Here is a 12,500-nt window from a genome sequence, read left to right on the forward strand (position 1 = left end):
CATATGATCCACTGAAAGTTTTTATCCATCCTACATCAAAAAGCTGCAGACAAAAACTGACACCGGTAAGATGATGTCACCTAAATACTCCCTGACTCTTAATGTGTTTTGATTTGGAAGTGATTAGTCCCCTACCTATAAATTACATTACATTGGCCCAGGTTGGAGGGTGGATTTACTGGTTTATGTATAGTTTAACATATGACATTGAAGCTGTCAATAGTACTGCCAATATTATAGAAAATCTATCAAACGTAGTATTAAGAATTAATAAATTATTTACAACATAAAAATGAAACCAAATATCTCATCATCATGTGGACACGAGCACATTGGAAATGATCAGAATCATCACTGTTGTGTTTTGGTTTGCATTGACTTTCCCCTTATTGCAGAGATGCAGTGTCTTTGAGCTGCAGTGTATCCCACGGTATTTGAATATTGTCAGAGAGTTAATAAATTTGCTCTGTGCTCTTCGACCATTCTACTGACAACCATGTTAGCAGGTGCGATAAAATGACTCATAGCTATTGAAAGTGGTCTTTATTTATTTCCATTAACAATTAGCTCTATATATAAAGAGAGATACACAGTGGAAAACTACATGCAGGAAGGGCATCACATTCGTGGCCCCCCTGGTATACAATAAAATACAGTGTATGTAAATAAATATATAAATATATATATATATATATATATATATATATATATATATATATATATATAGCATTTTGTTACAGCTGTGGTTGTTGTTAAAGTGCTCTAGAAATAAAGATGAGTTTTGGTGAAGCAATTTGATATATTTTCCAGGTCAGCAAAAGTTCATTCTGGGTACAAATTCAAATTCACCAGTTGCATTTATAAAATACAAATAGAACGGCCTGGAACAATTAGACAACAAAAGTCATAATTATGACACAATATCACACGAATAAATTATTCTTGATAAAAGAATGTTAAACAAAATCCAGTAGAGGTGTAGGAGCAATATAATGCTATTTGATCAAAAATAAATGTGTGTTTACTGGACTGTAGCCACCTATTTATAAAATCTAATAAAGTAATGTCAAATAATAAATGTTTTGAAATTATTACATTTTTCCTTTTTAATATTATCATTAGATACAGTTAGTATGCATATGCAATAGTATTGTCTCAGTTGTTACTTTAAAATGTATCCAAACAAACAAGGTTTTCTCTTTTATCAACTTTAAATTACTGAATTTACTGACGTCAACAGCAATTGACAACACAAAATACTCCCACTTAATGCCTTCGCTAGAAAACAGATTTTGATGAACTGGTATAGTTTCATGCAATATGAAAGGATTTTTTTTTTGTATTATTTTTTAGGGCTTTATTCTAAAATACAACAGTACAAGGACAAAACAAATGTACGATATATCACTGTTTCGTGCAAGGCTTTAACAAAAATTGTGCTTGAGTTTGTATATTTTAAACTAAAAATGTAAAAGTCAGCATCACGCTATTTAAGAACAGAAGCAAGGTGAAAGGAGACACACTCGCACATCTGTGTGTTTTATTTATTCCATATTCTTTCAGGTTGTTTTACTGTTTAGGAGTTGAAAATGTTCCATGTGATGAAGCTGAATATATCAGACCTGAGAGATGAAGGGCAGCACAGATTGTTTGTGGGTTCAGCACCAGGGTAATGACTTCCTACCTAGTTTCCATGTCATACACACAACTTAAGGGCAGAGTATGCATTTCAGGTGTGTGGGGAATTAGAGCAACCAATGTCAGTATATATACAAGTATACACATACTGTACGCGTGTCTATTTATTTTTCTCCCACGGTCTGACTTCCTCTTCTGTGTTCTTTCTTTCTTTTCCTCTTGAACTGCCTCCATATTTTGTCGGGTCATTATAAGGTCAGAAGGAAAAATGAGACAGCTAACCACTGATGATATTTTTGTCTTTCTTGCTGTCTATTGTCCTCTCATGTCACACATTTATCTACAGTATACATTTTCTTCACTCTAGTCTTTCATCCTTGTTGCGGATCCCGTGGCATGGAAAAATAAATTATAAGTGTCTGATTGAAGTGTGGCGGCATGGTGGTCGACTGGTTAGCACGTCCGCCTCACAGTTCAGAGGTCGTGGGTTCGATCCCGGCCCCGGCCTCCCTGTGTGGAGTTTGCATGTTCTCCCCGTGCCTGCGTGGGTTTTGCATGGTAAGTTGATTGGACTCTCTAATTGCCTTTCAAAATGGCCACCTAGGTGTGATTGGGAGTGCGGATGTTTGTCTCTGTGTGCCCTGCGATTGGCTGGCAACCAATTCAGGGTGTCCCCCGCCTACTGCCTGAAGACAGCTGGGATAGGCTCCAGCACGCCCCGCGACCCTTGTGAGGATAAGCGGTATCGATAATGGATGGATGGATGATTGAAGTGTATGTTATTTGTCTCAAAAAGTGTATCATGTCTTCTTAAAGAGGGAAATCAACCCACACATGTTTTTTTTCAAGAATATGTTCCCAGCAGGCCCACTAGTTGAAACACGGCATTCTGATTAATAGTGTGTTTTTGCAATATGAGTTAAGCAGCAAAATCCACCCGTTTTTAGCCATCTCGGGGGGTGGCCATTTTGTCATTTCTGTCAACTGAAAATGACCAATCACAGCTCGCCTGTTTTCCAAAGCTGAGCCGTGATTGGTCATTACCTGAGCCCAGGGTAGTTGTTATGTCATTTTCAGTCGACTGCAGTGACAAAATGGCCACCCCAGAGATGGCTAGAAACGTGTGGATTAACTCTTATTCCACAAACAATTTATCAGAATGCCTTGTTTCAACTAGTGGGCTTGCATAGAACATATTCTAGAAAAAAATATGTTTGGGTTGATTTCCTCTTTAAGTCAAGGTTTTTGGCCACTTTCATATGTAGTCCTAGATCAGATATATCGGATTTTTTGCAATGGGACCACAGTCTGAACTGCCAGGTCACATATACACGTATATGAGACATTGACATCATCCGGAGCCCAAAATGCACTCCACGTGGGCAGAGGGAGAATGCTGGCAGCCAGGGAGATCGAATTTGTAAAGTTGTTTTGAAGAACAGTACTCACTTTATATATGACGTTAATTTAATCTCACTTGAAACATGGTGCATAAAGTGAAGATTTATAGTGATAGTAATCAGCCACGGTTCAGATCGGCTCATTTTTTACGCACGGTTATGACGTGACGTCATCTTTATTCCTCATTTCCCCCAAATACTGTATTTCTACCTCCTACCGAATCGCTCCAAGGTAGAAATGCCCCGATAGCTGGACTACATTTACTTCCTTAAACACTACGTCGTGAGTGATGTCGTCTCTTCTTCTGCGCATGTTGGTCGCTTTCGGGTGCATATGTTCACACATGAAACAGACCAAGGTCAAATTTATAATGTCTCTTACACAAAAAAAATCTGATTTTTTCAAAAGATGGCAGCTTACAGTCCTGCATAAAGATGAAAGTGACTTCCTACAGCCCTGATTAGCGCAGAGATTCAGAGCATTAACCAGGTAAAATAACTATTCAGGCAGTTATTTTGCAAGTACATATTTTCATTGTTCAGTGAAATAGTGCTCTTTTTTCAATTGTACCTTTAAATTCAGGCATTTTTGTTTGTTAGATGGATGATTTAAGCTTTTTAATTCATTTGAAAGAGACCTTTCAAATGAATTTGTTTTTGAAAAAAACAAAAAACAAAAACAAAAAAACTCAAGAAAGTAAAAACATACCAGGCATTATAAATGCCTCGCTCACAGTTCTCCAAGCCTGGTCTCTATTTTTCTTGTCCCGGTACTTGTAGCTGGCCGTGTCATATGTAGCCCAGTAAATATTTTGTTTTATATTTTGCTATTTTAATTTTGTGGACATTCTCAAAACTCGACATTCTGTTTAAACAATTCAAGGGTTATTTCTGTGCATTATTAATCTACATTAAAATTTTGTAAATATGCTTGTTAGTTCTGCATTGTCTGTTGTAGCAAGGGGGGCATTTATTAATGAGACACACAGCGGCACTTGTGTGACGTAGGGGCGCTTTCCCGGCAAAGCAGAGACAGCTTCTGTACGGGCGGAGATTGCTCCATCACCTGTGTGAATGTGACATGCTTTCTCTTGCTCCATCACAGAATAAACACACCTGACACAACCATTTTGGCGCCTTATGACAGAGGCCAAGAGGTTTTTATAAAAGGACGGACTAAGGAAGGACAGAAGTAGGTTTTCGTCTGTCCTGTAATGGTCCCTAACCGGGTCAAGTACCGACTGACGTGTTGTGTTGGGTTGTTTTAAAAAGAAAGACCAATGTTCCCTTCTGCGATTCCACACTCACAGGCATAGTCTGTCCTCACAGGCATACTCACGTGCATAGTCTGCCCTCTAGTGGTTCAACACATGTAATACCATGGATTAGGCCACAAGAGGCCCATTTCACTGTTAAGGAAAAAGATGGGTATCTGTACACTTAAAGCTACGACTCGGAAGTGAAAGTCTTTCTTTCTCGCAATAGTGTTGCGTGATATCGCAATCTTAAATATTCTAGTGATGTCCCCTGGCTAAATGCTATCTTGGGTGACACTTAAACAGTTGCAAACAATTCAATCCACTCACAACACTCCCAGCCACTAAGTGGATGTGAATAGAAAGTTAGCCAGCTAATGATCTTTAAATAATGTTTACGAATTATGAAACCTCTGCCGCTAGCATCTCTCCCATGGCGTCCTGCACGGGCAAGGAGGACGGACTGACCCTTTAAAAGGGTAAGGATGGATGGGGTTGGAGGACGATTATTTTTATGAATTAGGGCGGAGGGACATTGACGGAATGGTACCCAGGTCGTGGGTGGAGGACTGACCAGCTAAATAGATTAAAGTGTCAATCTCTGGTAAACAAACACATTGCAAGCCCAGCCAGACACACAACTGCTAAATGCCTCCATACTTTTATAATTCTGGAAGTCCTTCAATTCACAGAATGGGCTTGGGTTGAAAATGACATAATGGACAAGATCGATGTAAGTCACGATGGGCGGTGCTTGTGGGTCAGTAATCCAGTCTCTCTGTTCGTATGAATCCAAATCACCTATCAAACGCAATTTGTCAGCATACCGTACACTCGCCTGTTTGCTCAAAGTCTTTTAGCACATACCTCAAAGTGGTCTATTCAAATCAGCAAACAATGTCTCAATCTGTCTGTGAGCTGAGTGAATTTAGCACTTTTGATGAAAAAAAATGACAGGAACATTTGCACACTTTTTTATATACAATTAGTGTAAAATAAGAAATAGTAGTCAACCCAAGCAACACAACACAAGCTGCTTGCAATATAAGAAGACAGTTTGAGGCGTGGCTCGGGATCCCAAGGCGTTTTCAGGCCAGTCGGGAGACATGATCTCTCCATTGTGTCTTGGGTCATCCTCAAGGCCTCCTCCCAGTGGGATGTGCCCGGGGCACCTAACCAGGGAGGCGTCCAGGTGGCATCCTGACAAGAGTCACCTCATCTGGCTCCTCTCAATACGGAGGAGTAGCGACTCAACTCTGAGCACCCCCTGGATGACTGAGCTTCTTACCCTATCTCTAGGGGAGAGCCCGGACTCCATGTGGAGGAAACTCATTTCGGCCACTTGTATCCGGGATCTTGTTCTTTTGGTCACGACCCACAGCTCATGACTATAGGTGAGGATAAGAACGTAGATCAACCAGTAAATTCGGCGTAGCTCCTTCTTCACAGACCGATGAGGCTGGGGCACTCGGACCATTAACGCACGCAAAGTTTTCAGCATCAGGTGACGTTTATCAATGTTTGCTGACAGATTTTCCACTGCTCAAGACTCTACCGCCGATACTAAGCACGGGGTGGAGCATTTCATCCCCACCATTGGCCCGCCAATTTTTGCCTGCGCGCGTCCCCTTGACACAGCCAAATTGCCAATTGCGAGTTTGCTACAATGGAGCGTTTGGGGATTGTGAGACGTTCTAACAACCTGTGGGCCTCACCCTTTCCTTGGTGTCTAAAAGTGAAGGCTCCGGGTGGGTTGTGGTGATTTTCGTCAGGTTAACAATATTACCACGGATGGCCACTACCCCATTCCACACATTCAAGATTTTCCCTCACGTTTGGCTGTCACCACCATGTTTTCCAAAGCGGACTTGACCCGCAGCTATCACCAGGTGCCTGTGCAGGTGGAGGATGTGCCCAAAACAACAGTGATAACCCCATTTGCGTTCTTTGAATTTCTGCACATGCCTTTTGGACTGAAGAGGGCGGCACAGACTTTTCAAAGATTGATGGACTCTGTGTTGTGCAACCTTGACTTTGTGTTCGTCTATCTCACTGACATTCTGGTGGCCAGTCCTTCACCAGAACAACATCTGCACAGGTTTTCAAGCGTCTTGATTCACATGGCCTAATCGTTAACCCGGCGAAATGTCAATTTGGTCTTGCCTGCCAAAGTGCTGGTACTGGTGGATGTTTCCCCCCACCCAGCCTCAGTTATGGCATTTTTGTTTACTTCTTGAGGGACGCCGTTTCACGGCTTATGTCAATCATAGGCCGCTTACATTTGCAATGTCGAAGGTTACCGAACCATGGTCGGCCCGCCAGCAGCGGCACTTGGCAACCATTTCCGAATTTACAACAGACATTTGGCATGTGGCCGGTCAGTGTAACCCTGTGGCTGATTGTTTATTTCATGCGATTGTATGTCCAGTCCATCTTGGGGTTAGTTTTTCCAAAATGGCTTCCGACCAGTCTAATGATCCTGACTGTTAGAAAGCCCACGTTGTTTTTACTACTAATAATTGTTGCCATTTGATTAGTTCATTGAGTTTCCACACAGTTTTGAGATGTCCCACACTGTGAGCGGTCATTGAACGCCCCTCAAGCGCTAAGTATCGATAGTAAGAGATGTTGTTGTTTTTCTTTCTACCTTCGACAGAGCTAGTAGTTTGTTCGTGCCCGCCAGACTCTTTTTTTTGCCGATTGTCTGTGTTTCACCTCGTTTGTTGTTGTGTGTGAATGTTAGAAGGTGAGTTTGATCATTTAAGTTCGTCTCGGGTGGCTGCTGTAAATAATAGCATAGTTATATTTTCGTGAGTGATGTCACCACTGGTTAGTTATTTTGGCTAATATGATAACTAACTTGATGATGAGACGTGTGAATGTATTGTTTGTTTAATTGCTCAATACAGTCAATTGTAAAGTATAGGCATATTGTTATACATTGGATGATGTTAAGTTGTTAAGTTATTATTTGTCTGTGTTGTTGCAGACCGCAATAAATAGACGTGAAGTGGAATACGGGCCTGTGTTCTCTAATAGGAGCACCACATCCATACCTTGCTACTCTAAACTTTGAGTCAGCTGGAGACATCATACACCTCATATGATCCTGTCCGTTTTACTGACATCCGCAACCTCAAAGAGTCAGGTACGGCTCTTAAGCTTGAGGATGTGGTGATGCGTGAAGACGGTCCCGCTCTCCTCTGCGATGTGTCCATGGGCCACCCTCATCCTGAGGCTCTGTTGGAATGGCGTCGCCGAGTTTTTGTGTCAATCCACTCCCTCTCACAACCTGGAATCCATACATCATTCAAGCTGATTGATGCCAAGTTTGTCTGGCCCGGACTGCGCAAGGTTGTTAGGAAGTGGGCAGCTGCATGTGTGGCGTGTCAGCGCGCCAAAGTCCATCGGCACACCAGGGCATACCTCAAACCTTTTCCATTTCCGGCCACAGGCTAACGGGTTGTGCGAACGTTTTCACCGGTCGCTTTAATGTGCGCTGCGGGCTGTGCTATCGGATGGTAACTGGATTGACAGTCTTCCACGGGTTTTGCTTGAGTTACATTCAGCTCCGAAAGAAGATCTTTACGCTGCTCCTGCTGAGTTGGTGTTCAGTCAGCCACTTCGCGTTCCCGGTGAAGTTCCGACGCGTTCCGTTACGTCGGGGGGAGGCCCTGACTACTGCATCTGTCCACCATTGTGTTCCTAAGGTGTTTGTACCATTGGCACTTATTTCTGCCCGTTTTGTTTTTGTGTGTCACAATGGCCACCGCTTACCCCTCCAGCCACCGGGTGACGGCCCATTCAGGGTGCTTGAGTACAGTGATAAGAGTTTTGCGCTTGATATGTGTCAGAGTAGGGACTATGTTTCGTTGGATAGGTTCAAACCAGCTCACTTGGTTTCAGGCGATGTGCTGTTGCCGGCCCGGGTCCTTCGCCGTGGTCGTCCTCCGAAGTCCCAAGCCTCACTTCTGTGCGACAGTGTTGAGTATTGGTCTCCTAATTCTGTCTCACCTGGACTACATACGTAGTCTTTGTGGCAGGCTAGTAAAGCCCCCTATGAGGTTTTCATTTTGAGTGTCCTTCTAGGTGTTCGAGGGGGCTTTGTGGCAGAAATTAGGAGCATCCTAATCCTCTTCCGTACTATATGCTATGAACAAAACACATTCACTTGTTAAATGGTCAGTTATTGTCATGTGTTTTATTGGGGTTAAAAGGTAAAAAAACACACACGCACACACACACATACGCACACAACAAGTGTCAGTATCTGTATTTGTTATCGGAATAAAAAGCCAAAAGGTAAATGGTATCTAACAAATCCAAATTATGTGTATTGTCCAATCACTGGCATACTGCAGCCTGAAACTGTCATATGTGTCATCTTCCAAGCTGCTTATCCTGTACAGGGTCGCGGGGAGGTGCTGGAGCCTATCCCAGCTGACAATGGGCGAAAGGCGAACTACACCCTGAGCTGGTTGCCAGCCAGTTGCAGGGGACACACAGACACCGTCATTGAGCGGAACCGATCCCACGCTGCCTGCACACAACTAAGGCGTGTGTACCACTACACCATCAGTGACCCTGCCTGAAACTGAAGTTTTCATTTTCGTTTGTCTGCATGACTGTATTATACTGCCTCCGGGTGGCCAAGTCACGCACAGCAGACTGCCCCGAAATTAATTGCCGTAGCTTTGATTCATGTCATGTCATGTCATCTTCCAAACCGCTTATCCTATACAGGGTCGCGGGGAGTTGCTGGAGCCTGTCCCAGCCGTCAACGGGCGAAGGCAGACTACACCCCGAACTGGTCGCCAGCCAGTCGCAGGGCACACACAGACACCGTCATTGAGCGGAACCGATCCCACGCTGCCTGCACACAACTAAGGCGTGTGTACCACTACACCATCAGTGACCCTGCCTGAAACTGAAGTTTTCATTTTCGTTTGTCTGCATGACTGTATTATACTGCCTCCGGGTGGCCAAGTCACGCACAGCAGACTGCCCCGAAATTAATTGCCGTAGCTTTGATTCACAGACTGTTTAAGTCTTTGCATTCTATTTAATTGTGTAACTTATATGTTTATAATAAAGCGAAATATATTATTAGTTTTTCTCCTAAGCTAATTTAAATGGGCTAAACTTTAAATAGATAAAGAAAGAAATAATAATAATTCCTCCTAACTGTGAAAGGTCACGCAACGTTATGTATTAGGCTGTTTGAGGACTTCGGCAACATCAAGCAGGACAAAGATGCAAATGACAGCTGCAAGATGGCGATTACCTTTACGTAAGTTCCAGCCACCGATGAGGTATCTAGTTCATTTGTCTATACCGTTGCGAAAAACCATAAGCCTTTGCGCTGTACGTCACTTCCCGGTATTGCTGTTGGCGGGCAGACGGTTTGCTAGCTTGCTGCAGAAGCTATTGTTTTATTTAGCATTGCATTTTGGATGGACAAAGAACCCAAACACAATTGAACCTTTGAGTAGCTTTTTAGTCTCAACTACTGTGCTCGGTCTGTTATTGGCTTCTAACAGAGCTGGAATCAATAGTACATTCATTAACCCTACGATAAGATAATTCAAGATCGCTGAAGTTTTCACCGTAAAGGTAAGGCTTTCGAATAGAAACACGCCATCGCCATGTTGTTCCCGGTTGCAGAGTCTGGCTGGCTGTTTTATGTGTGATTTGGATAAAAGTTCGGTTCAAAAGCCGGATGTAATTTGCCAACGCTTGGCGGTGTTCTGTCTCAATTTGAAAATATGCTAACTTGGTGTTGGAGCATGTGAAGCGTGAACACGCCAGCCACCTATAATGCAGGATGAGCGCGTTGGATAAAGGTGCCAGTAGTTTCATGTAATTTAAATCACAGTGACATAGACAAAAGGTTAATGATTTATTTTATAGTGTATTCTGTGTGTTCAAATGTATTCAGTTAAGGGACAACCAACAATTGAGTAATTTGCCAAGCTTTGACTAGCATTGACCTCCTCCAGTAACTAAAAAAACATCAGTTGTCTGCGCAGGCTTCTGCTGCTCTCGAGGAAGGTAGAAACTTAGTCGGACTTTTCCAATATTATCCAGCTAGGCAGCTACAGCCACAAATGGGCGTTCGCGTCTTAAACTTGAACATCCACTTTTAAGCCTTCTGGACGTGTTGGCCGAATGCTCAAAAACGTCTTAAAATTCCGTTCATGTGCTCAACAGCAATACGTTTATGTAGTATAACAATTACATCGTTGACAGTAAATGTTTCACATCTAAGAGTACTTACAAGGGCTCTAGAGTAGGGGTGGGCGATATGGGCCAAAAAAATATATCTATTTTTTCAAAACACTACATAACGACAATTTGACCATATTATACAATAAAATATTTTAAATCTGCACTTTCTTCACAGACCAATTGTGGGTCGAAAGCGTTTATGAACAACTCTTTTAAATTGCTAAATACAGCTTCTGCAAAACATAATTATATTCTACGACAATATTTAACAATAAAGAGCAAAAAAAATATGTATGGACGTGCATTGATTATTTATGTCATTTAAATGTCTCTGCTGTTATTCCATAATGATATGACATTTTGAGCTGTGTACCAGTACTGGAGTACCAATGCCAACTCCTAGAGGAATCAGAATGAGAAAAAAGTGTTAACTAGCGCAATCAAAATGAGAAAAAATGTATTTGATATGTGACGAAGTGTCACCCAGCGAGAGGGAAAAATCGTCAGACATCGTTATGCTTTTAGAGGTAGTATTAATACTCGATAATGTAGCACATTGTGAAAGCAAGATGGACGATGATATCGATAACGATATATATTGCCCACCTCTACTCTAGAGTAACATTTTTACTAGAGACACTGTAGCCCATAACTGTTAAGAGCGCTGGAAGAAAATTTAGGAACTCACAGGATACAACTTTTACATTCCGCTCCATTTTCAGCCATATACATTGTAAGCGCTATTGGTCATCAGTCTCCTTTGTGTGTAGCTTTGAGAAAAAGGTTACTTTTAGGACACCCGTCCATTGCATCACATACAGAGGTGGTACTGGGCCCTTAATCATAAAATATTTTTAAATTTGAGTTACTTCATTTTCAGCCTCCTCACATTTGCATTCATGGCTATGACTTTTTACTAACCTCACTAAAATGAAGGCGTTGCATTTACACACATCATTAATATTAATGCTTCGAAGAATAACTCAATGACAAAAGTATGACAATATTTACATTGCACTGACATTCCAACAATGTACAAGCACAACTTAAATTTTTTTTTTTTTTACCTAATGGCTGCGGTCCCCAAACGGTGCCACTGACCGTATGAAGACAGGTTGCGTGGCCGAAACAGATTGAAACAAATATTGCTCGCCATTAGGGCTGCCGCAATTAGTCGATGACGTTGACGATCAAAATCGTCGACAGATCATTTTAAGAGGCGACGCTTTATGTATGTATTTCATTACTTGCCGCTGTTTTTCTCTTGAAAATGCCTCATCTTCCGCTGGCTGTATGCCATGTCTGTGATGCACATGCACAGTAGTTGTAATCCGGGTCATCCGTGATACAAACAAAAGCATTGTGGCTAATCAGTGTCATGGCTAACTCGTGTTAGCGTTAACAACAGGCCAAAAGTCTGGCCGAATTTTACCAAAAATGTCTAGACATCACACTGATTACCCACGATGCTTCTGTTTTACGCCATATATATATATATATATATATATGTATATAAATATATATATATATATGTATATAAATATATATATATATATATATATATATATATGTATATAAATATATATATATATATATATGTATATAAATATATATATATATATATGTATATAAATATATATATGTATATATGTATATAAATATATATATGTATATATGTATATAAATATATATATGTATATAAATATATATATGTATATATGTATATAAATATATATATGTATATAAATATATATATATATGTGTATATATGTATATAAATATATATATATATGTGTATATATGTATATAAATATATATATGTGTGTGTATATATGTATATAAATATATATATGTGTGTGTATATATGTATATAAATATATATATGTGTGTGTATATATGTATATAAATATATATATGTGTGTGTATATATGTATATAAATATATATATGTGTGTATATATGTATATAAATATATATAT

At 40.8% G+C, this 12,500-nt stretch overlaps 1 protein-coding gene and 1 long non-coding RNA gene across 5 annotated transcripts in view; both read left to right on the forward strand.

The window, feature by feature from the left end:
* Positions 1-7,287: 7,287 nt before the first annotated feature.
* Positions 7,288-9,403, forward strand: LOC147135023 (uncharacterized). The gene is made up of 2 exons (XR_015090114.1): positions 7,288-8,849; positions 9,038-9,403. It is a non-coding gene; the product is annotated as an uncharacterized LOC147135023 (long non-coding RNA).
* Positions 9,404-9,487: 84 nt separating this feature from the next.
* LOC147135024 (chromobox protein homolog 1-like) overlaps positions 9,488-12,500 on the forward strand; it is a 34,267-nt gene continuing 31,254 nt past the window's right edge. For 3 of the 4 annotated variants that reach the window (XR_015090112.1, XR_015090113.1, XM_086055508.1), the window contains exon 1: positions 9,488-9,584. Coding sequence is in view for 1 of the 4 variants with exons in the window: in XM_086055508.1 (XP_085911634.1) it covers positions 9,568-9,584 (17 nt within the window). In the remaining 3 variants the exon portion in view is untranslated. Of the gene's footprint in view, positions 9,585-9,646; positions 9,908-12,500 lie in introns of those variants that run through there. The other variant, XM_086055509.1, reaches the window with a different exon arrangement.

Source organism: Filicampus tigris, chromosome 16 (assembly GCF_054856515.1).
Source record: "Filicampus tigris isolate MCC_2025a chromosome 16, RoL_Ftig_1.0, whole genome shotgun sequence".
Taxonomy (NCBI): Eukaryota; Metazoa; Chordata; class Actinopteri; order Syngnathiformes; family Syngnathidae; genus Filicampus; species Filicampus tigris.